The 26,142-nt window shown below is 41.8% G+C and overlaps 1 protein-coding gene across 3 annotated transcripts in view; it reads left to right on the plus strand.

Moving 5' to 3' along the window:
- The window catches only part of ARHGAP28 (Rho GTPase activating protein 28), an 80,902-nt gene that overhangs the window by 19,250 nt on the left and 35,510 nt on the right, over nt 1-26,142 (plus strand). For 2 of the 3 annotated variants that reach the window (XM_054190710.1, XM_054190712.1), the window contains exon 2: nt 25,462-25,664. In XM_054190710.1, coding sequence (XP_054046685.1) covers nt 25,462-25,664 — 203 coding nt within the window. Of the gene's footprint in view, nt 1-7,005; nt 7,994-25,461; nt 25,665-26,142 lie in introns of those variants that run through there. The other variant, XM_054190713.1, reaches the window with a different exon arrangement.

Raw genomic sequence — 26,142 nt, forward strand, 5'->3', positions numbered from 1 at the left:
CCCCACAACAAAATTTTACCAGCATTGCAAGCCTCTGGCTCCATCTTCAAACAGCTGCTATATTCTCTAAGCAGCCTGCCAGAAAGAAAAGCAAAAATAAAGGAAATATTTACCTCTTTTCCTCCATTATAAAATTGGCCTAGGGCCTGAAAAAAAAACACAGTATAGTCCTGAATCACTGATTAGATTAAGGCCTTGTATGTCCACACATACGTCCTTACCCTCTGAGGCTAGAAATAATTCTTCCCTGGACCAGAGCACTATGTCTCGTAGGACCCAAGACAGCAGCTTTAAAATTGCCTTGTAATTGAATATGGGAAAGACTCTGACTTTTTGTTGTTATTGTTATGCTTTTTCTTATATCCCTAACTTTCTGAGTTTATGTAGTGAGAAAGAAGCAATTCCACCTCTGAAATGTAGCTATCTTAGGGGTATAAAATGACATTTTCTGCCTAAACTGCAATCAGGACAAGGCCAGGGAGCACAGCGCTCCGCATGGGCAGAGATGGGCTGCAGGCTCTTGATGGTAAACACCATTTTTCAGTGTAGCTGGTACAAAGCACAGCACCCAGGAGGCTTTTGTTTCTGACTCACACCTCCAGTGCATAATAATAATAATAATAACAACAACAACAACAACAACAACAACATTTTCACTGGGCACAGAAACAAACACAAGTGAGCAGAGGTGGTGTAAGCAGCAGCCTGAAATTTCACGAGTACTGTAAAAAGGCCTTAATGTACGCTGGAATTGGGCCAGAATGCTACACACAGCACGGCAGCCCTCCCAAGACACAGCCCCGTGGGATTTCCTGGCAGGTCTCTCGCACCTACAGTCCTGCAAAGAGGGACTCGGGGTAAGGGGCGTCTTCACCAGACAACACTTGTATGTGTCCTGTGTGGGTGACATTGTCAGATTTCACTGCCCTGCCTTTAAAACACATGCTTTTTCCCATCTGCCATAACCCACAGCTAAGTAAGTTAATAACGCATATCCTATAAGACATAAGTTGCCCTCTCAGCTCAGACAAATCTGCAGAAAAACAAGAACCAGGGCCACGTGAAACACTCGTCCATCAGAGCATCCAAAGACTGCTGCCCGCAGTTGTGACAGCTAGGAAAGGAGGCTGTTCCTGCAGCTTTGACAGTGCTGCCAGGAAAGCCTTTTTGAAAAACCATCTCTTATCAAATATCTTGAAGTTTTCCTCTCTCTGATCCAGCACTTTCTATTAGTCATAATCAGCATTTTTCTCCTGTCTTGCCAATACCAAAAAAGCCCTGCCGGTGAAACCTCTGGCACTGGCGTCGGCACCAGTTGTTACACAAATAACAGGGAGCCGAAGTGCTTTGATGCAAGAGAGAGTGTTGCAAGAGGAAATAACTCTCAGATAACCATCTCACAGGACTACATGAAACCTGTGACATTGTCACACGGCTGGTGTCCTCGGGCTTCCCGTCTGGATTTCTGCAAGTGTGAGGGGGAGTGAGAAAGAAAAGCTGGAAAAGGCAGGTGACGGCTGGCCCTGAAGAACTGTTCTTTTCTGTGTTGCCACCCATGGAATCCATGGGTCTGGGTATATCTTGTTTGGACAGTGCTGGGGAAACCAGAAATTTCTAAATCTTGATAAAAGCCTTGATCTTGAAAGCAAGAAGGAACCTCATTCAGGCTCGTGAAGGCATTTGTGTTTGAAGATGTTTATGCCCGTTTCCCAAGCAGATAAAAGTGCCTTCGGGGGCCTGAGTCTCCGCTACCTTGCACCCGTTGCAACCATTCAGACCTGTACAAGTAAGGGCAAAACAGCATTTTCAGCAGGGCTAGCGATGGTCCTTGTTCCTCAGGTAGCACGGACATATTTTGGCCGCACTTGGTATGCCAAGCCCTGAACATGGTGGGCTCTAGGTCTCTGGATTGAAGTCAGGCAAGGGAGATCTGTAGCCTCAGCTACTGTCACTCTCTTAATGCCATTGAATTGCGGCAACTGTAAAAAGTAGTATTACATGTATTTTTGAGGGGGGCTGCTCGCGTTTTTTGTTCTTTTTTTATCTCATGCTAATATTTTATGTTGAAATGTCTGTGATGGTTCACAGTGGAGTAGTTAACATGGACTCCTTCTTTTGAGCTTGTTAATGGAAGTTTCTTTTCTCCTCCCCTGTTTTTTGCTGCACTGTACAAGAAAGACATCTCGAATTCTGCCTGACTGCCAAGCTCAGTTTTGCTTTCATGTCAAATAATTAACAAAATTTTAGACTAACCTAATATTTATGTTATACAGGGTAATTAGATATGTCTTTCTATATATGTTTCTGTTTAAAGGAATGAATTTTGGAGATTGGATAGTTGTAATTGATTGAGCACATTCAGAGCCATAATTATGTATAGAAAGCAAAAACTTTTTTCCTTTGTCTATTTGCGTCCAACAGACTTTTCAGATGTAATGCCTTTTTAGTTAGGGATTTTTTTAAAGTCCTTTTACTGGAATACATTTAATGACTTACAGCCCCCCTCAAGCAATATTGCTGATTAAATTAGCATTACCTAATGGGTGAAACTAGTAAGATATTTTGTTCAAATTAAATCCTCACCTTTAAAGAGAAGTGAATTGGTTGATAGACCATTAGAAACTCAGTAGAAACTCACCCCAGTTCTTAAAATAAAGGTTACTGGCCAAACACGAATTTGGCAGTTACAGTTACTTTTAAAGTCGCATTAGTGAAGAACATCTGTTAATATAAAAATATCTCTGATACATTACAGCGGTTTAGCTGAAGTTAGTTTAGCAGTGCTTGGTTAACATCTAAAGGAGGAGGGGGAATAAATGTCTTACATTTGGCAATCAGTAAGCCAGGGCTTTTACCCATTGCTTGGCTTTGTTTGGGTTTAGACAAAGTTCCTCTGTTTTTGCTCAAGCTGCAGTAATCCTTCAGCCCTTGATCTCATGCATTCTGGGTTTTCTATACTCTTTATAATAATCTTTGAACCCTCAGCCCACATCATATGTTATGAATATTCTCGTTTTGGAGAAGAGAGGCAGGCAATCATTTTAGACTGCAGGAACCCTACCCCTAACATTTGCCTGTGCGTCAAAGACATGAAGCAACACCAGGGAGAAGAAGCAGCAGAAAGACCGGTTTGGAAGGGTGGTTTGGGATAGAAAAAGTGAAATGGGGAAGGATCACTGAAATAGATGACTTTTTCCTGGTGAATGTGGAAATGGTAGCATTACAGGCTCTCAGCTCAGATCCTTCTTTTCCAGTGAAAATACACTGAGATTTCGGAGATACTAGCAAGTAATGATTGTCTTCATCTTTTTGCCATGTGACTGATAGGATTTGTTATTTGTTTCCTCCTCACTCAGTGAGTCTTTCACCAGACTGTCATCTTTATATTCTTGGACTTCTTGGCCTGCTTAGCTTTGAAAGAAATGATGTCTCTCAGGGAAAGAAAGTGGCTTCCCTAGGGAATTGTACTGTAAATCTTTGGGATTAGGATAACTAATGGCTTCTCTGTGATATCATTTAATGCGAGAAGTAAGACAGGCTTTTGTTGTAGGGACCTAATGGCACAATATTTTCAAAAGTCACCAGATGACTGAAAATTAAGGTGCATAATAGTGTTTCTCCAAAGATCAAAGAGCCACCTGAGAAAAACCTCTGTGTTTGTAAATTCAGCACACAAAAATGGCTCCCCTGTCACACAGCTCCACATACTGTTTCCAGTGTACATATGTCTCTGGTCTGCGGCTATTGCAATGGGCACTGGAAAACAAGCTCAGTCCCTTCCTGCTAATTTACTGGTGGAGGAGGATTTTTTCCACCGTGCAAGTTCATTTGTCAAGGTGACCTTTGCAGCCAACACCAAGTGTTACTGCAGATAAAGAATGCCGCCTCAGCGTATTTGTGAAACCCAGCGCAGCGGCCGGCCGCGGGGCTCCTGCGAGGCACAGGGACATTGCAAAAAAAAAAAAAAAAAACAACCAAAACCCTTCCTACAGGCTCTGTAAGGGTTTTTCTGTTCCACAGTTTTTGTACGTCGGCACTGCACATTTTGCAATCCTTCTTTTGTCACGCTCTGTAAACCTTCTTCTCTTGCCTGACCGGTTTTATGTCTAAATGGTCTGGAGGTTAAGTAGTTTCTTTTGAAAAATCCCTGTTCTGTAAATTAATGGTCTCCAAGGTAGAGCTAAGACCACAATTAAATCTTAATCAATCATGAATGTGGGTAGGAAATTTCACAGATCCCCTGCCAGAGCCCAGACAGAAGAAGCAGATCTTCAGAGATCTCCTAAGAGAAGGTGTGATCTTTCATGGCATCTGAGGAGCTGATGTCAAGTCTGGACTGCTTGGCCATGAATGACTATCTTCTTCCTATCTACATAGTTGCTTTCAAATACATCACTTATTAAGTTTTAGGATATTGCCATTTTTCTACCATGAAAAACAAGCCAGATTTGGAGCATGTGTGCTTAATGTATCCCAGTGTTAATGTAAAATCCAGCTTGGAGAAGAGCCTCTGGTTTTTGTTCACTAACAGCTGGAATAGATCAATATATAGAGTCGCTGGAAATAGCAATCTTGTTGCAGAAGAAACCACCACAAGATTATGATCATGCCAGTTTAATTTCTGTGGAATAATTAATCCAATGATAATTCTTCCAGTTCCTTCCTTGTAGTTTTATTTTCATGCTTGCCATATGACATCAGTTAGACAAGGCCTTAAAGCTATTCCACAGCAGCAGTGACCTGTTAAAGCAGGAGACTGTATTTAGAAGCGAGACCCAAAAAAAAGAACATTTCTTTTTCAGGGAAAAAAAAAAACCCCAAAACGTTTGGGTTGGTCAGAATAATCTGCAGAGCATTTTTCTGAGCCAAGAAAAAAAATAGTCAAAAATCAGAAAAAGCCGAAACATTTCATTGCAACATCTTCTAAATGAGCTGTTTTGTTTCTAATTTATGTGGATTTGACTTTCAACAGAAAAGTAAAACAAATCTCTGAGATCAAACTGTTTATTGTTCTTCTGAATTTTTACAGGAAAAGCAAATGGCTTTGTTTAAGATGAACTTTAAGATTTTGTTCAATTACTTGTTTTGCCAGAGCCCTGAAAAATCAGTTATTTACATAGCTAATTGTTTATGCCTGGTTCTTACATTCAGATGCAGCAAAAAGCTTAAACATTTGTCTCATTGTAAGGATAACCTATGTATTTCTGCAGTCATAAAATGGAGTCAAGAGCAGGTTTATTTTATGTCTCAGCATTTAACTTTAGAAAAAGAATAGCATGAAACCACACGTGTCAGTATTTATCGGTTGTATGACATTCAGTATATCTGGTGAAATATTTCATCATTATGTCTCATATATAGAATTAGTACAGAGCTACTTTCGTACAAACCATGAAACAGAACACTCAAATAAGAATAAAGACACCAGCGCAGGCAGATCTCTGTGTCATGTTTTGGTGGGCCACCTGTGTATACGAGTTCACCACTGTTTATTTTTTGTAGGACAGCTGTGATTAGGGCTCACCATCGTGCTGGTCCAGAAAGAATGAGGGCAAAAAAACATGTTTAAACATATTTATGTAGTTTTATGTCAAGACTTTTAACCTAAAGGTTTGTTTAAATTGTAGTTAAAGAAAATACTGTATTTTGGAGGTAAAATACGTTAAGCACAAGGACACTGCAAGGAGAGGGTCACTGTTCCCTTAATTTTAAGTGTACCTAATGCCCAGTGAGCACTTATCCACTTCTAGCATTTAACAGCTCTTTGGCGAGTCCCTCACTGCCCTCTCCCCACAAGAGACATCTCATCCATAGGTGAGCTGAATTACTCTTTGGAGGTGACTTTCTTTCCACTGTCTGTGATCAGGAGCCTGCAGCAAGCAGGGCCCTAACTCACACACCCTGCTTCCAACACCTAGTGTTAGGCGAGAGGATCCAGCACTTATTGAAACACAGGGAGTGTTTTAATTACCGAGAGCAGACAGAGGGAAGACATGAAGTGCTGCAAAAGCCAGTCTCCGCTTCCTCTCCTCCCTCGCTGACTGCGTTTTTCTGCGTTGCACACGCAGTGAGCTGCAAAGGACTTGGGTTGCAAACAGGAACCCGCCTTCATGTTTACCAAATACAGCCAAATCTCACCTTAATTCCTTGGAAAACCTAAGTCACTGATACCGAGGCTTGTTTAAATTCCAAGAGAGGCCAACTTTGGAAAAAGGCAATCCTAAACCCATATCTATCTGACTGCTCGGACAAAGCCTAGAATTCGGTAAAAAATTATTTTATTTACTTCATACAGCAACAGCTCAAGGAGAGTAATAGTGAGAGGGAGAAACAGGGAGAAAACATCCTTGAAGGAAGCAGGGAGGGCAGTCTGGTGACCATTCGGCCAGGAGGTTGCCTCTGAAGGCCTGCAGGAGGTAACACTATAGAGGTATTTAGTTGGGATGATATGGACTAGCATGACTATCGTTTCATGCAAAGCAACAGTAGCTGCCACCAACACCAGCTGGATTTGTAGCATGAACAGCGCCACAGTCCACTTCCAAATTTCTGAGCCAGTCTCTTCCTTGCAGTTTATCCTTTCAAGTGTAACCTACCAATCCTTAAAGAGACCTACAGATAGTGGTAAATGACCGGAAGTTTTCGAAATTTTCAAGGATTTATGTAATCCTAAAAGTTCACCAGAAGAAACAGAAAGGTGATGTTAAGTTCAGTTTAAAACATAAAGCAAATTTAACTTCACGATGAACTGTAAAACCAAACCACTTCTGGTTTTCCTCTTTTCTGCCCCCTTAGGAAATCTGTGTCTGATTCAGGAAGTCCTTTCCCTTCTCTTTTCTTTGTTTCAGCCTTTTTTTTTTTTTCTTTCTCTGATTAAATAACAGGCTTTCTTTTCCCGTTACTCTGCTGAAGGGCTCTAGCCATGTCTTTGGAGGAAGTGAAGGATATCAAAAAGCTTATAACCAGAAAGTCAGCTTTTCCTCCTGTATTTTGCGCTGGAGGAATGATGACAGGAATGCTGTAAATTTGACAGACCAGTTAAAGCATTTCAATGGATAAACAAAGGTTTGGTGGAGGGAGTAAAGTTTGATCATCGCATATGCTTTCCATGCTTAAGAGTTATTTCTTAGGGCTCCTTTGATGGCACTAATAGCCTGTGGTAGGGAACTTTTTGCACAGTGTGTCTCCTCAGCCCTCCAGCTGCAGCTTAAAATCATCCCCAAATTTCAAGACTTTATCTGCCCTGTGGCCAAAACCCAATTGTAGGCCACTGTTCATACGAAACCTGGTGCATGCTTTTGTCAGCATTCATCTGGGCCTCCCACTGATTGTCCCACTGTAGGAAAAGCAAGAAAGGCTCCCCCATAAATATTTGATTCCTTAACAGCTGTACTCTGGCTCGCTTCTCCTTCCTCACTGGCATTGCGCACTACGCTTCTGCTCCGGGTGGAGCAGCCATCTCCGTGCAGAGAGAGCTCCTCATTAATTTGCATCTGGCCATTTACGATTTTTTTTTTTGCGTTATGCTAATGGTAGTGTCTCATATCCCTTTAGCAGAAAACACATAAATTGACTCTGTCTTTTTCTGAGCCACCCCACAGGGACTGTCCTGTATTACAGCGCAGCTTAGTGCTGATTACTTTTTTATTTCTCCTCTTAGGAAATGGATAAAGGGTTTAAGTTCTGACACAAACAGGAAAACACAGTAAGAGGATTTATCCTGGAGGCATCTACTCTTTAAATAGTGGTGGAGCAGTGTCAGTCTGTTTCCCACAAGGGCCAGAAGCTCCACTGCTCTTTGTTCCCGCAGCCCTTGTATGACTAGAGGCAGAATACCCTATCACAGGCTGTCAGATAGCTCCCAGAATATGCGACTTGGTGATCATAGGCTGAGGAGGGACTCACTGCCACTAGGAGCATGAAGAAGTTGGGTTTCAGAAGGACTCTGCTCTGCTCCTTTAAGGATAACACCAAGGCTTTATTCTGCTCCGAGGTAAGACTTGCAGAATTTACTAAATCAGTAACTTCTCAGCCTCCCAGACCCTGTTCCCTCCCTCTGACAGGAGGGGGAGCAAGCTGTCAGAGTTATCACTAGTGGAATTTTCCAGCTTTACCAGGCAGGAAAGGGGGGGGACAAAAAAAGAAAAAAAATCCACTGTAGAAAAACAACTGGACACAGCGCAAGCAAAAGCAACTACTGGATGGGCATATGCATGCTTTGCATTGACTCAAGCTGTATGAAAATACTTCTCAGGAATCTATTAACATAATATGGTTCTATTAACATAATAAGGTTTTATTAAAAAGGTGTGCTTCTGGAAAATTATACTGTTATAATACAATTTTTTTTCTCACCCTTTATTCTGTTTAAAAATGTGTTCTGCTGGAATAATGCTCCAGAGGGAGTAGAATCTTTACTACAAATTGGATTAATCACAGTTTTTCCCATTTGCGCTTTCATTTGATTTGGGGTCAGAAATTTGCCTTTTTCAACTTTTGCCTTCTGATGTCATATAGATGTCTATGATAATTATGTGTATTTCAGCTCATTGTCATGACCAGACTCTAACTTGCATGTGTAGAGCTTTATACAAACCTAGCTGTAAGGAAAGAAGAAACTTACGACTGATAACATTCCACGGGAGGAAAGCCAGGTCTGACAATTTAAGTGATGCGTTCATACAGATTACATGGCTAAATGAGCTAACGTGCTTCTACATTCATGAATACATTATCCTAATCCACATTTTTCAAACTGTGTGCAAATCTTGCTTGGTTCTGTACACTTGGCAGGCAGGGATTTGCAGGTAGTACAGGCTTTTCCTAATGGCTACTTTCAGTTTGAAGGTGCTTATGTCTGGTAACCAGGGAAAAATCAAGGGCATCAGGGGACTGGTGGTGAAAAGCAGCTAAAACTGTTTACCTAGAAAACTGTAGAAATTCAAGGGAGCTGGAAACTAGGACTTGTCCACATTCTTTTGAGGAAACAGGAAGCTTGCTTATGTCGTCTAAATAAATGCAAACGATAGACCATCAATCCAGCCCTCATGGCCAGGCTCTCTAATCCCTCAATGAGGGATTCCAGGAGACTTCTCACCCGCTGGCTGGCATGACGCTCACAGCTCTGCACCTCCAGAGCAAACATCAGGAGTGTTCGAGGCGTTTCTTTTAGCAGTTCTTGCTCCATGGCAGCTTGCACACACTGAAATGGCCAGCTCAACCTTTATGGTTCCAAAGTCCCCCTGCAGCAAAATATCATGAGCTGGGGTCATGACCATCAGCAGAAATAATACTCCTTGCCTTGGGGAAAACTTCTCAAGCATTTCTTCCCCTGTTATTCCCTCTGTAAGGGCAGCATGAGGCCTATACTGGGGATCAAAGGGAAGTCTGAAATGGCATCAAATGCTGCAGAGTAGCCCAGTATGATGATCACAGTCCAGTATGATGAGTACTTAATAGATTTTAATTGACTTTGATCAGAATGAAAGAGCAAGTGCTTTCTTTTTCCCTTGTCAAACATGAAGACTCACTGAAAGGAAATCCAGGCAGCTAACATCCCTGGAGATCTGACTTTTGCTACCTAGATTCTTGAATGATTTGTTTAGAAAAGAGAATCAAATCAGCAGGATTATTGTGAAATTTCTACTGGACAGTTATACTCCTGGCACTAATAGAGTTTCTTCAGCAAATACAGTGACATTATGAGTCCCAACAGTGTTCTGTCAGGATGGAAGATACGGCTTACTGGCATAGATGATTGTCCAAACTGTTTTTTTGTGATTTTGTGACTCCTTTTTCATACGAATGGAAGAATTCTGAGGGATGTCCCATCCCTCGTTTTGCTCCTGTTTTGTTCTCAGTGGAGGTCATCCTGTCCATGCAAGGAAAAGGCAGCTCACTCTTGGGTGTTAGGGCATTTTCAGGCAGGGCTTTGCAGTGCAATTGCAAAGTGATTCCTAATTCAGAAAGTCTCCGTGAGACACAGAAATGTAGATGTTTCTAGATAGATAGAAATAATCTGCTGTTAATGCTATTTTAAGATAATGACCAAATTCTGATGAAAATTAACCTAGCGACTCTAAGCACCATTGTGTTTTGTTCAACTCTCCTAATTACTTTTTATTAGAAAGTCTCTTCAAATGCATTATTTTGGAAAACCTTAGGTGGTGAGCTGTGCATTAGTGATCGTAATGATATAGCTGCCTCTTAATTTGTCAGGTCTTTCTTCCACCCAAATGATTCCAACTACTTTGAATAAAGTCTATTCCATTTTTATCTTGAATTATGCTTCCATTAAGCAACCAATTAATGTTGATCCCCTGGTTCATGCCGTACAAACCATTCCATTTTATGTGTTATCTAGAATTTTTCACAAAGGCTTTTAGGAGATTATTAAAATATTCCCTCCCATTGTTCCCATTGTTGCTATGTATTCATACATAAATTTATATGCGAGTATGAATCCGTATATATATTGTGATCTTCCCCTTAGGATATTGTGCATGTATGTCATAAAGGAAAAGGAGATTAACGGTACAATACAGTACAAACAGGCTGACTTTATGGTGGTCTTGCAGTAATTCCTGCCAAGCAACAGAATAAATAACAGCTGTGTTAATCAAAGCCAAATTTAAAAGATAAGGCTTGAATTTAGGTGGTCAAAATCCCAGAAACAGAAATAAAAAAAAACAAAACTCCAAGGACAAAGGGTGTAATGGTATACAATTCTGTTGAGGGCTAATTTTCAAAAGTTTGTCTGTGACTTAAAAGCCTAAGTACCGTCTTTAAAATTGGCATTGTGTGCAGGAGCATTTACTCTCCCTGTAAGTCCATAGGGTGTATGCTTCTGAATCCTTCAGTCATTTCTGAAGATGGGAGTTAGGTGACTGCCCTCCTAAATCCCTTTTGGAAGCATAATCTGTAGTCACCTGGATGTCTGGAAAAGATACTGGTCCAAGCAGTGGCTGAATACCTACCAGGGATACCAACTCAAACCAAGAACTAGAGGTGCGAGCATGATTATTCCTCTGTTTTACTGGAAAGCCATGTATCATCTCTGTTTTGGATTAAACTCGTGAAACTGTGTTAGCCTGTTCAAGATCCTGTGGAAGCATTTTGAATGAATCGTAACTGACGTAAATATAGCCCTTGACTGGAAATCTTCCAGAACGAGAGAGCTGCAACAGTTCAGCCAAGATGCGTTATATCAAAAGCATGGATAAGTAATTCGGTGTCCTCATGGGAAGGATAGCATTACAGCTTCACAACATTCATAAAGTGCCTGCACAGTGAAAGATCTAACACGATCATTAAAAGATGGATGAATGCCCTGTGAATATTCACCTCCTATCATGGATCATGGCTCTTATCTAGGCAGGAGTGGGAAGAGGAGCATGTACTCACAATGACAGAGGGCACAACAACAGCTTAGTCGTACTCATTTGACATAAGCATGTGAGTTTTCAGACATGATTTACTATGTTTGTATAGCAATATTAATTACTTTTTAGAGGGTATCCAGCCAAGAATATGTACAGGGCTGACAAAGCTCAGTTAGAAACTTCAGCCAAGCTCTGCAGGACTTACAGAAGATTAGCAGTTCTATTACTCACAGTGTACCATAGCTTTAAGTCACGAACTAGCTCTTGTATGTTTAACCCTCTTCTGTGGCAAAAATGTGTGTGATTTTAGAGACATGACTTTACCTCCCTCCGTAATTCTTATTTGACAACATGTCCACGGTCCTGTTATGATGAATTAGCTCTTGCCCTGAGAGTTAATTAAATGCTACAGGGGGTGGTTGGGGTGTTTTAGTAGTTACCAAATTATTGGTTCTGCTGTTACTATCCTCTGCGTGATGATTTGGTATCTGGGTTCAGATTCCTAACTGTGACTGAGGAGAACTCAACACAGCTTAAAGAGGCAATTCTCCGAAGTCCTCTTTCCATTGTTCCAATGAGACCTGGTGCAAACCCAGAACAGCTTAGAACAAACAATAACAAACTATTAACTGTCAAAATAGCCAAGAGCAATCCCTTCCTGTAATACATGGTGTCTACAAAATGTGCTTTAGAACTTTCTAGCATGGTTCAGGGCCATCTAGGATTTCTGCTTCACGAGAGAACATGAACGGGCATTTTGTACCTATGTTAAGATGCTTGAATCAAAGATAATATTGTCCCTCTACATCTTCTGAGCCTTGAAGACTTCCCTCTAATGTGAGCCCATTTTCCATTTTCCTCAGAGATTTCCAAGAGCTACCTCTTACTCCCCCAGCATCAATATTAAGACATTTAAACTTCCAAACCCTATGCACAAGAGTCATTCGGCTGGCTTCAGAAGGGCTGCTTGCAGGACTCCGAATTATTCATGAGGAACTATGGACAAAGGCATCATATTTTGTAAATATTAGTGGTCTCTCTATCTCCAAGAGCTTCAGGAGCTGCAGTATATTTGGAGTTATCTTTGAAATACCTGGCATGCTGCAGCTTCCCTCAGAGTGCTTGTAGATGAAATATTTGAGATAAACCTCTAAAATAAAATAAACAGGAGGAAAAAAGGTAGTTGAAGGAAACTGGAAAGCTGCTGTGCATCATGTACTAGTATTCCCATTTCAGATGTGATTTTTCTTATTCTGTTATTTACCTTTTTTATGGGCATTGTAAAGAAGTGTAGCCTAGTCAAACATTTACAGCCCTCGCTGTAGTTGAAGTGGTTTGGAAGCATCACTGATTTGTTTGGCTCCTTACATAGAAAGGTCATGTTTTTCACAGGCACATAATACAAACATTTGAACAAAAATTAGAAAAATACCACTTGAAATTTAGGGTGTTGCCTTGAAAATTCTCATTAAGATGTTCCCTCTGTCTCTTTAGAGTAAGCCTAGAAATCACTTTAAGTTCACAGTAAACCTTTTATGCCCTATTGATTGGAATTGTACAGCCAAAGTATAAGAACATGAATAGTTTTTTCCTTTCCCTCTTCATTCCTCTTTTGAAGACCTGACAATATAATCAACTAAATTTGATTTTGTGGTCTATTGATTCCTCAAAAAATGGGAATGTCTGCTCTTTGGAGACCTGTGAACTTCTAATTGGTGTTCCCTGTCTGTTGTGTTTGTCTCCATCAAATTTAAGTTTCCGTTCTTCATCTTCAGCTCTGGTCTGTCTTTTCTCATGATTGCATCTCCTATCTTCTCACCATGACCTTCCATAGTACTGGTACTGCTACCAGTGTCATCTGGCAACTCAAGAGGTTCTTGCCAACACATTTCTGTACCTACATTATAAATTAAAATTCTCTAGACCAATCTCCAATAGGAGTCTTCTACCAGCTTTTGCTTTAAGTTCAGCTTTATGCTTACACAATTATGTTTGTAGAGTTGTTGATGTCCTGAATGGGAGAGGCTACCAAATAATATACTGTTATTTAATTTTAAAGTGAGTGAAACACCCTAAAATTTTGACCAAAAAGAAGATGAGTGGATTAGCAAGGAATTAATCACGGAATCACGGAATCACGGAATCTTCAGAGGTAGAAGGGACCTCTCGAGATCATCTAGTCCAACTCCCCTGCTAGAGCAGGATTGCCTAGAGCACATCCCTCAGGGCTGCATCCAGGCGGGTCTTGAAAATCTCCAGAGAAGGGGACTCCACAACCTCCCTGGGCAGCCTGTTCCAGTGCTCTGTCACCCTCACCGTAAAGAAGTTTTTCCGTGTATTTGAACGGAACTTCCTGTGTTCTAGCTTGTGCCCATTGCCCCTTGTCCTGTCACTGGGAACCATTGAAAAGAGCCTGGCTCCGTCCTCCTTAAACCCACCCTTTAGGTACTTGTAAACATTAATCAGGTCCCCCCTCAACCTTCTCTTCTCCAGGCTAAAGAGTCCCAGCTCTTTCAGCCTTTCCTCATAAGGGAGGTGCTCCAGTCCCATAATCATCTTGGTTGCCCTACGCTGGACTCGCTCCAGTAGTTCCCTGTCCCTCTTGAACTGGGGAGCCCAAAACTGGACACAGTACTCCAGTTGTGGCCTCACCAGTGCAGAGTAGAGGGGGAGAATGACCTCCCTCGACCTACTGGCCACAGTCTTCCCTATGCAGCCCAGGATGCCATTGGCCTTCTTGGCGACAAGGGAACACTGCTGGCTCATGGATAATTTGCTGTCTACCAGGACCCCCAGGTCCTTCTCCTCAGAGCTGCTTCCCAGCATGTCCGCCCCTAACCTATACTGGTGTTTGGCATTCTTCCTTCCCAGGTGCAGGACCCTACACTTGCTTTTGTTGAACCTCATTAGGTTCTTCTCTGCCCAGCTCTCCAGCCTGTCCAGGTCACGCTGGATGGCAGCACGGCCCTCTGGAGTGTCGGCCACCCCTCCCAGCTTGGTATCATCAGCAAACTTGCTGAGGATACACTCTGTCCCATCATCCAGGTCATTAATGAATATATTGAACAAAATTGGTCCAAGTATTGACCCCTGAGGGACACCACTCGTTACAGGCCTCCAACTGGACTCTGTGCCACTGATCACAACCCTCTGAGTTCTGTCACTCAGCCAGCTCTCGATCCACCTCACTGTCACCTCGTCTAGCCCATACTTCCTCAGCTTCCTAATGAGGATGTTATGGGAGACAGTGTCAAAAGCCTTGCTAAGGTCAAGGTAGATGACATCTATGGCTCTCCCCTCATCCAGCCAACCCGTTATAACATCATAGAAAGCTATCAGATTGGTCAGGCATGATTTGCCCTTGGTAAATCCATGCTGACCACTTCCAATAACTTCCTGTTCCTCTATGTGTTTGGAGACGACATCCAGAATGAGTCGCTCCGTTACCTTCCCAGGGACAGAGGTAAGACTAACCGGCCTGTAGTTCCCTGGGTCCTCCTTCTTGCCTTTTTTGAAGATTGGAGTGATGTCAGCCTTCCTCCAGTCCTCAGGCACCTCTCCTGTTCCCCATGACCTTGCAAAGACGATGGAGAGTGGTCTAGCGATAACATCTGCCAGCTCTCTCAGCACTCGCGGGTGCATCCCGTCAGGGCCCATGGATTTATGAATGTCCAGCTTGGCCAAGTGGTCTCTGACACAGTCCTCCTCAACTAAGGGAAAATCTTCCTCTCTCCAGACCTTCCCCCTTGCCTCCAGGGTATGGGATGCGTGAGGGACGGCTTTATCAGTGAAGACCGAAGAAAAGAAGGCATTCAGTAACCCTGCCTTCTCTGTGTCTTCCACCACTAGGGCACCCATCTCATTCATCAGTGGACCTATATTTTCCCTAGATTTCCTTTTTCTGTTGATATACTGGAAAAATCTCTTCTTGTTGTCTATAACTGCAGTGGCCAAGCTGAGTTCTGATTGAGCTTTGGCCCTTCTAATCTTCCCCCTGCATAGCTTTGTTATATCTTGATAATCCTCATAAGTTGCTAAGCCCCTTTTCCAGAGAATGTAAGCCTTCCTTTTTTTCCTGAGGTCCAGCCAAAGCTCTCTATTTAGCCAGGCTGGCCTTCTTCCCCGTCGGCTCGTCTTTCGGGACATGGGGATGGCCTTCTCCTGTGCTTCTAAGAGCACCTGCTTGAAGTATGACCAGCTTTCCTGGGCACCTTTGCTCTTCAAAACTGCCTCCCAAGGGACACTCTCAACCATGCTCCTAAACAGGCTAAAGTCTGCCCTTCGGAAATCCAAGGTGGCAGTTTTGCTGGCTCCCCGCCTCCCTTCACTAATTGTTCATTGTCTCCCTCAAAAATGTTGGTCAAAAATCTATTCTAATATAGCTTGCTTTTTAAAGTATGAAGGTGAAATATGCACTGCATTAGCAAAACTTCTATTGGCTTCCGCAGAGCCAAGAGGATTTACCTCTGTTAATATTGCCTAGCTGTCTGGGATTTTTTAGTAGTTTATTTTTTTAGAATATAAAGTACCATATTTGCTTTGACTCTGAGATTTTTGTAAATATTTAGAACTGGATGGAGAGGGAGTGTGTGACAACTTCTGATAAGGAGATATGACAGTCAAATGCTGTTGGAGAAACATGCGGGATCACACCCATCAGCTGCAATCCCCATCCCTTGCCCCATGTGTCAGGTCCCCCTGTGCCACACTGGTATCACCTCCTCTCTGCACAGAGACCTTATCAGCTTCCCTGCTTGCTCCGCCTCTGCTCGAGGTTCTTACCCAGCCCCACAGCTCTTGCTTTCTGGAAAATCGAAGAGAAAGAGGAAGGGTTCAGAGATGGCTGCAGATGGAGGGATGGAAAGGGAGACAGAGGTAGAGATGAGGCCTCATGTTGCCTTAAGTCATACAGAATAAAGCTGCAGGCTGTTGGGGACATTGACAAGTTTCCACGTAGATGTACTTTCCATCAGTTTCCAGCTGATGCGTAACCATTTTTCTTCAGGTAAAAATAAGAACATAGTGCTTTGAGAGATTCTCCAAGATTCATCTTTATTCATTGCACATTCTTTATCTACACTGCTTTATTAAGCAGCCTCATTAACAAAAGAACAGTCCACTCAGCAAATTTGGGACTCTTTCCAAAGTAACACATACAATCTTTACCAATGTGCTCAAGAGGCAAGAAATAGAATTATGTGCACATCTTGATTTTTATTTGGCTACAGCATTTTCCAGCAAATTTTTCATTCCTTCTGACTGATTCAGTATGCCACAAAGTACAATACACCATGGAAAATACAAGCTGAGAGTTCAGAATTGCCTGACAGACAACCCAGAGCTGCAGAGAAAAATCTAAATGGTGAGAAGTACATTTTCTCATGAAATTTTTGTGATTTGTAATAACTTCAACATTAGCAGTACCACAAAGAAGGATGTTCTGAATTTAAACATAAAGGATAAATTAAGCCAGTGGCATTGTAACAGTTTATAATGATCTGAGAATCTGATCCAGGACTTTTATAGTGACAATCTGAAGTTGCTCCCCATTCTGTCGAAAGATTCAAGAGTGTCTTCACCACATAAGCATTTTTTTCAATAAAATAGTTTTAAAAGTTGTGTGTTGTTTAGCCTTAAAGGTTCAATGTGTTGCTTCACATTACTTCAGTCCAGTCCTGTGAATACCATTAGCACAATGTTTAAAATGTTTTCTCGTGACTTGCAGGGTAACAAATACCATTCATGACTAAAAAGTAAATGTAAATGTAAATTGGAGAGTTTACATATTCAAGTTTTGTAGCTCAACCATTGCCTTCCATATACATTAAAACACATTTAAGGGAGACCCCAATAACTAACGAAAATAGGTACTGCTTTTTTGCTTAGATCCTGAAGCCTTTGGAAAAAACATAATGGGTGGAGTGGTGACATTAACTTAAAAGGGTGCATTAATTATAGGAAGGGAGAAAGTAGCAGCTGGAGTTCACTTAAGACTAAGCACAAAGAAAACTTCAAAGACTTTTGCATGACTTCCAGCTCCTGATTAGTTTATGTGTTCACTCTCTAGAAGTATCTGCCTCCCTTCGTTGGTTATGTCAGGAGCTTAAAGAGCTTACACTCGCAATGTATATAGTTGCATTAGATGCCTTCCAGTAGACAGTATGGTCCAGTTCTTTCTGCTATTACCTGAATTCAACCAAAACGAATGAACTTGTCTTCAGAGAGAGAAAGTCCTATAAATACTGTGAGCTCCTTAATGATAATACTCGTGCCATTTGAAAGGATGCTCCTTTAGAATGATCTAAAATAAAAAGAAGTACATATCCTTCCACAATTGCCATATAAATGCAGGCAATTTAGAAGCTGTACTGAAAGCTATAGAAAGTTTGACCCCTTACATTTCAGTGTTTCATCGTGCCTGATGATTATTTTAATATTCCTATTTCTTTAGAAAATCTACTTTGTGCTTCTAGAGCCAAAAATCTTTTAACACTGTCCAGTTTACATCCCCTATGGATTTTACTTGCTTTGCTTCTTTGCTTGTTGAATGATTTAAGCCTCATCGGAGCTCTCGAACCTGTGCATTTCCTGCAGTTTTAACTGTATCCTGTTGTGCTATAAATAATGAGTCTGGCTAAGAGTGAGTTGCTGGCAAAGGCTTATCAATTTTATTGTGAGAGAAGATTCTGGATTAGCCTGCACATTACTCTCCTCCTCCCATCCTCCTTGGTACTTGTAGCTGCACACACATGCATGCATAGTGACTTGACATACTCCAGTTGGCTTGAGATGATGCTATCCCCAGGGAGTGCTTACAGGGCTGTTGCTTACCTTAGAAGTGACGCTGCCAGAGCAGTAGCAAGCAAAAGAGAAATACAGCTTTTCTACTACCTTTTGTGAGAGCTTCCTCACTACAACAGATAGCTCTCTGAGGAGGGACGGGGTGAATGCAGTGAACAGCATTAAACTTCACGCAGTACCAGAGTTTAGACAGGATCTAGTGCATTTGTGTTTCCCCTGCTCCTTTTTATTCATGTGACTCTGCTTCATCTTTGCTTGCTACTTTGGGTAAGACACTCGGTAGCTGTTTGTGCCAAGCTGTGGAATGATGTGTGTCTGTCTCATGCTTACTGTGTGGCTTAACTGAGTAATTCATGCCAAGGCCTGGTAAAGTTATAATAGTAAACCCAAGGCTGCCATACATCTTGATTTCAAATTCAGTCCAGGTGGAATTTGAAGGGTTTGTCTTGGATTTTGGGGTGCTCAGCTAGCTGGTGACCTCGGTGGGTGAGTACCAGACAGCTGGAATTTTTGGAGGCACCTACTCAGCATGAGTGGATAAATTGTACCATGCACACAGAGTGAGCCCAATGCTCCTGGAGGCCTTCATCAGCTCTGAGGCATATGTACAGTGAACTGTTGCATCCAGTGGGTTCCATGCTCAGACACAAATAATTTGTACTGTACATGCATAATAGATCAGACATTTCCTGGAAGCACAGGATTTCCTAAGCCTACGGTACATGGAATTTTTCTTCCTGGAAAACCTTGGTCTGCCCTAGATACGTGGATTTGTTTCATATCAATGCAATTGGACCAAAGCAAGCACCAACACAACAGAAGAATTTGTCACCCCTAACAATGAAAGTGTGTTGGAAATATTTAAGATGTTTAAACTGCTTGCTCAAAACCAGCTTTTGCCTGCTGTCAGACATGTCTAGATGCTTTGTATCTTTCCCATACCCATTGAAAATTACTTCTAACATACTCTGCCATTATCTGCTCATGTCCTTAAGTCTTCAGCATTCAAAACTAGCTTATCCTCCTGCCTCTTAATCTATACAAAAAGAATTTTCCAATTCACTTGAAACAAAAATGGTTAACAGAATGTACTCTTGTTAGTGTTCATCATTTGGGAATCCCTGCTGCCCTTTAGGAACAGCCTTGTTAGAAGAATGAAGACAAAATAGAGTCCCTTTCAGATTTTGACAGACGCATTGAGGCCATGTAGTGCACTGTCTCCGTCGCATCAGGCCGGCACTGAAGTGATGTGATTACCAGTGTGGAGGAGAGGTCTGGGTCATGTCCCCAAAGGTCATCGTTGCCAGCAGGCAATACCTAGAGAGTATATTCCCTGCACTCCTCTAGCTCAAAGGGTCTGATTGTGAAAGCCCTCCCATTGAAACACACAAACAGAGAGAGATTCTTCTGAAATCTCCATGCTCAGCCACAGAGAGGTCACAGTGCGGCCCTTGTTCCAGACAGGGGACTTCCGTACTGCTTATGAAGAAGTTGCGTAAGAGAGAGTTGAAGAACCCAAGGTGAAATGCATTTTTGAAGCTGGCAGGTAACACTGGCGAGCAAACTCTACAGCTGAATCTCCTAACTCCTGTCAGCACCTGGATGACTTGTAGATGAGTTATAAATAAATAATGAAACTCTTAATTCCTTTAAATCTTTTAAGTGTTTTCTCTTTTAAGTCTTTAAATCTTAAGACTCATTAAACAAGTCCTTTTTGGTCCAAAAAATGTTTGTGGAGACAGAAAAGCATCTTTAGAAGTAAAATTAATAGTTGACAGAAGCAAATTTTGTAGAAAGTTTTGTAGAATACAAAGTCATGCAAAGTACTGAATTCCTGTGTTTTCAAGTCCAGCTGATACAGTGATAACTCAGCTTATTTTCAAACCCGGCTTTGCATCAAAGAGCAATGAGTTTCATATGATTTTGGAGTTCTGCTAGGCAACAGGATGGGAAAATGATTAATGAAATAAAATCCTGTTCTGCTTCTCACTCAAATACTCTGTTACAAGGGAGGCTGGGTGACACCTCCATGAAATCAATGAACGTGATAGGTTAAATATTTGCTATGCTAGACATTAGAGAAAGAAGGGAAAACTTTAGGATTCACTGTCTACAACTTGGCTAACATCTGCAAAATAATCAGAAACAGAAGCATGCATATGGAATTGGGGGGGATATCGTCTGAGGTATGTCCCTCTCTGTGAGCAGAAGCCACCAAGCATGGAAAGAAGGAAACAAGCAGGCAGCAAACAGTGCTAGAACGGGGTCGCCAGGAAGGAACCAGAGGACAAGAGATTTGGGGCAAGAGTGAACTGTACCATGGACTGTGCACAAAGATACTATTTCCAGTCGCTGGCCTCTTCCTTTGCTTAGATTTTGAATATATTTTATTTTTTAAAAAAAGAAATAAGTGATTGGCACGAGTGATTTCTAACATTTCAGAAAAGAGAAAAATATAGCTCTTTTTCCCTGTCAATGCAAGCTACCATCCCCTTTTTTACATTTGGGAAGAGCTGAGCAAAGAAAAGGTAATTATTTTTTATCAGAAGCTGGTGAATAGTTATGACAAACTGAAGAATAGAAAGATCAGGGTACAGGAAACAACACTGTAGTCTGACACTGTTGTGTTTTTCAGGCGCTACTGACTTCACTGGATTAAGTGGCTATACTGATAGAATGATTGCACAATGAAAAGGTGGATCTTTCAGTCCTAAAATGACCAGGAAAATCTGCTCCTTCTTCTATAGTCCTATAAATGTGACTAATTGTGGTGAAGCAGGTTCAGGACCCGCCGAATGAAATGAAGCGTAATGACCCACAAGAGTAAGATGTGCTGTCTCTCTGTGTAAACAAGGATTAAATGGTGGGTTTAACTACAAGATGGCTTTATTGCTCCAGTTTGTTTTATGGATTCTTTACCCCCCATTACTTAATTAAACTGAAAACACAAGCCTGGCTTTATCATTAGTCAGCCTGTGAGCAATCGTTAGATGTCATCAAGACAGCTCTTCGTGTGGTTTGGCAAACTTTCAGTTTGGGGTAGGATAAGAATTGGTTATTGGATTTGGCTTGGCTATCCTGCAATCGATATTTGCTATCAGATCCTGAACATCACACTTCTGCACAATATACAGAACATAAAATATAGGTTCTGGGACCGGTTTGCTATTGCATTTCATCAGTGTTATAAACACAGATCAGGGCAAAACCAGAGTCACACACAGTTGAATCAGCCTCCTTGTGCCCCATGGAAATACCCTGCTTCTTTGCAAAAGTCTTTCCACAGAAGGCTTTCTACGTGATATCATCATGTTTCTCCTTACTGGCACTCTTTAACCCTTTCTCCTGTGACCAATATCCAGTAATAGCGATGCTCTTTGATAACATTGGCCATTCCAGTATATTTTCCCTCTTTTTTTCTTTCCTTTTTCAAGGGTTTGGGTCTGTGTCTGTGTAGCTTTTTTTTCTTTTTAATTCCACCTTGAAAACAATTTCAGCTCATTCAGTAAAGCCATTGTAATTTTTGCTCGGTGCTTTAAGTTTCATCCTTCTCTCCCAGCATTTTCCATCTAGGAAGCCAGGATCTGAGATCCCTCCTGTGTTTAATTTAGTCAGCCTTACAGATTAGCTCACCACTGCTTGGGTGTGTGACGGAGCAAATGAAACTGAGCCTGAACTTCATGATTGCTACTTACCTAACAAGACTGGCTTTCAAATCTTCTGTAAGAGCAACAGATTAGGCTCAGTGAAAAAATTTATTCTTGTAAAGTTCTCTACAGACACTGAGAAAAAGAGCCAGAAAAATGAGCCAGAAATCCCTGAGGGTGAAAAAGGTATTGGGAACACAGGTTTTCTGCTAGGAGAGTTCCCAGGTGAGAGGCAACCTGGGCTTGTTGAGATGAGACAGGATGGCATCTTGCTGAGTCAGTGCTCATTGAGTGTCCTTCAAGAATGAATTAAAAGTGGTGAAGAATATGCTTTGCTTCCTCAGTAGGATCTTTTTTTTTTTTTTTTTTTTCCTGAAGCTGTTTTGAGCAGCTTTGGCTCAAGGAAATGGAGACAACTGCCATTATCACATAAAAGGAAGACCACTTCCTCCAGGACAAAAGCCACAGGTATATGGGTCAAAAACAGCAGCTGGAGGTCTTTTCAAGAGCATGAGCTTTTAATAGGCAGACTCAGAATAATTGCAGAAGGTTTGTACCAGACCACCTGGCAGTAAGCTTCAACTGTTTACCAATAAGGATAAAGCACCTCTGCCTAACCTTTCTTGTTACAGGAATTTTACACAGCTTGATTTAATCCAAGCTGAGATAACAAGCTTCATACACGAGGTTCTCAGGAGACTTTGTTCAGCTGATTTTCCAAATAAGCTCCGTACTTTTAATTTTGTTGTAAATGCACGTTAATTACCCAGGAACCTTAGACATGTGTGATAAATCTGGTTGTCGCAGCGGTTGTTGCCATGCTACGTGGTCTGTTTTGCATTTAGCTTTTTGGTATGGTAAAATTACAAAATAGCATACTCGCTGTGGGGAGAAGAGAAACAACCCACCAAGCCTCTTTCTTCCTAATATGGTGAAATAAAAAGCCTTGGTTTGAGCTAGCTGAAGTGCTGATGGAGTCAAAGAGCAAGGATCAGTCTGGTGTGGTGCGTGAAGAACACAAGGGTCATGGTCAAGATTCACACTGGGAGGGCAGGAAATGTTTAAATTCCCTGACCATGACTAAAAGATGGGAGCCAGTGATGCTATCAGGGAAAAAAAAGCCCTCTTCTCATCCCAGCACGTGTTTGATTCCAGACTGGCGAAAGCATTCCTTCTTGCGATCGCTGGCCTGGGAGCTCTGGGCTGTGCTATATAGCGGTTGTAGGGATTTATTTTTCACAAAGGTTTGTACTAAGCAGGGATGTGAATTGCTCCGTTGGCAGCAGCGTTGGGGGGCTCAGGCAGAGCCCTGGGCCACAGAGGAGGCCAGGGTGGGAGATGAGCCCCCCCGGCACCAGGCCTTGGCCTCTCTGCTTGTACAGCGCCCGGTGAAAAGGGGCCCCAAACGCTGTTAGAGTGCCAGGAAGTTTTGCCTTTTTCCTTATTTGTGCTCACTATCACCTTTTAAACAAAAGAGCAGTAAGCCTTTCACAGCAGTAAGCCGCTGGCTGGCGGGAGCTGTTTCCCCCGTCCCCACCAGCTCCCGACTGAAGAGGTGGGTTTTTAATGGCGGCTCCTCAGGCGTTGTGCTTCTGCCGGTTACAATCGCTGCCTGGGGACGCTTGGTACGGTATTAATTCATGATACTTAAGTCCCGTGAGACTTGCAGGGAAGAAAGATAGGTGAAAAACCAGAGGCCGCCACTTCCAGGTTCATAATTACAGTAACTGCGCTCTATCAGGTACCCCAGTCATCTGAGGCTTTGCAAACACAAGCCGACTGAAAAGCTTGGCTCTCGCCAGAGGGAGAGCTACATGGAAAGCGCTCGAACAGCTTTAACCACACTTGTGTCACAAGTTCCTCTCAGATTTGGTGACTGTGGCTTGTTCTAATTAAAAGAGTAACAGTTTTCAGTGCTATGTTTAAAAGCAAACAATCATTTGCTGTTTATGAGGGAAAAAAGGGTAGAAACACTGAAGACAGATAGCACTTCTCTTCTTGGAGGACACGTGTCTCCGCAGCACCAGAGTACATTGTCTTCTGCTAAAACGTTGCCACCCATCAGAAAACTTTGCTTCCCAGCAGCTGACCATGAGGACGCATGGGCAGGTTTGGCAGCTGAAGCGTCTGTACAACACCTCCCTGTGTTCAAAAAGGCGCAAAGGCCTGAGCTTTGCCCTTTTAAAACACTGGTAATATCCACAGCTGGGTTTGTTGTGCTCTGTCGCTTCCACCACAGCCCCCCTGCCCCTCCCCAACCTGGGGCTCAGACCTAACCCAGAAGGAATCGCCTGGGACCACCCAGATGAAGCGAGGAGGCTCCAGGAGGCTTAGGGAAGCAACCAGCCCCTCTCCGGCCAGGGGGGATGCAGCAGAGGCACCAGCACAAAAGGGGTAAAAACACGTCCAGTCAGCGTTGTTAAGTAATATATTGTTTATGCATCCATTACGAAAACTTTGACAAGGAGGGAAATACTGAAAAGGAAGTATCTTTTTTTTTAGTGGAGTAAAAGTGATGTCTGTGGTTTTAAACAAAGGCTTGTTGGCAGGATGATGCCATAAAGAAAAGGAAGAGAAAGGGAAACTGCATTTGAATTAATTCAGATAAGTGAAGGCCAGAAGACCTTATGACAGAATTTTCCATTAATTCCTGTAGTCTAGCTCTCTGCTGTGATTATGTTACCTCCTGACTCCTTTGTACAAATGTTGTTGTGGTTATTATTACTGTTTACTGTAACTACTGCTAATTACACTTACAAAAGCTTCTTACAGTATTGCAATTGTAATAATGTGAAAGAACAAAGTCAGACAAGACTTTTGTGGTAGGTATTTTACAAGATTTTGTATGAACTTGTATAACTGTCTTCAGCTGTAAGAACTTACAGTGGGAAAAGACAAGAACAAAGGAGTAAGGGACAAACTTCTTTGTTTTGATTCCATCACTGTATTGAATCATGACTTGAAATTTGATTTTTAGTGAATCATAATTTTTTTTGAACCTGTGATCAAAACCTTCTGTTTGGCCTAAAACATACTATTTCATTTCTAAGACAGCTTTTGTTAAAATTTCATTTATTTTAATTTCATTTTTAAAATGGAATATTTTTACAGGATTTTCAAATAAAAGGTAATTATTCTTCTGAATTAAAATATTTCAAGTTTTTAATTCTTTTCTGGAGCCAAGATGAGTTTGTAAAATATTTCCGAAGTTTGATTATTTTTTCCCAAACAAGTTTGCACTGAAACATTTCAGCCAGTAAGCAAAACAGAAAGGGATAGAAAGAGAAACTGAGGCACAAAGAAGTTAAAATATGTTTCCAGTGTCTCATTAGATGAGTATCCAAGTTAGTGATAGAAATTGCATCTCCTGAGTCCCCCTTTAAGGTGTAAAACACTAAAGGATATTAAAGAGATAAATTATTAGATGCAAAATAAATTTCCAGCCATAACTGTTATGAGCGACAGAGATCATGAAGACCACCAGTCTTCAGGATGGTGGTGTGTGCTTTGCTGCCAGCATCTTGTTCCCTGCTCCCTAGTACAGTCATAGTTAAAGCCCTAGTTGTGTGCTTTGTCTGTGCAGTACAAGTTAGAAAGATAGAAAGATAGAGTATTTTCATCTCTCTTTTCAGAAAGTCTCTCCCTCGTTGTCGAAGAATTAACAGGATGCTTTCCAACGACTCGGCACCTCCTCCTTCATTCAGTCGCTCCAACTCACAGGCCTCCATGGACAGCACCTCCATGGAGGACTTCTGGTGTGAAGTGGAGAGCATCAAGGAGAGCAGTGAAGATGGATCTGAAGAAGCAACGCTCTTGGAGTTCAAACCTGCTGATGGTAAGCACAAGAACACCACTTCTTCCTCACACCTTGGCTTTGCCTCATCTCTTTAGTAATGCCTTGGTCTCCTTCCTATTGTCATCCAGTATGAGCATAAGTCTATAATCATTGTAGCTCTACTTCTGAACATTACAGTCAATGTATGAGAGACCACTGCAGAGAAAAAATAATTCAGATTTATGCACTGGGGCTGGTAATTGACTTCTGAAGCAGGTTTTTTTTGCACCACTTTTGTTTGTACTTCAGGAGGACAGAAATGGTGTAATTCATAAAAGAGAGATGCCTAAATTAAACTTCATCTCCAGCATTAAATAAAATAAACCAAAGCATATAAAAAGACCAAAAAGTTCATTTAGTGTACTGGAATTTTCAACTTTCTGGCTTTTGGTAGGATATAATGCAGAAGTTATGAAAGTCTTGAAGTTGTTTTTTAGTTAGATATCATTTGCTGCTATCAGAAATTTGATAATTGGCT

The sequence above is a fragment of the Rissa tridactyla genome, chromosome 2 (assembly GCF_028500815.1).
Source record: "Rissa tridactyla isolate bRisTri1 chromosome 2, bRisTri1.patW.cur.20221130, whole genome shotgun sequence".
NCBI classification, from domain to species: domain Eukaryota; kingdom Metazoa; phylum Chordata; class Aves; order Charadriiformes; family Laridae; genus Rissa; species Rissa tridactyla.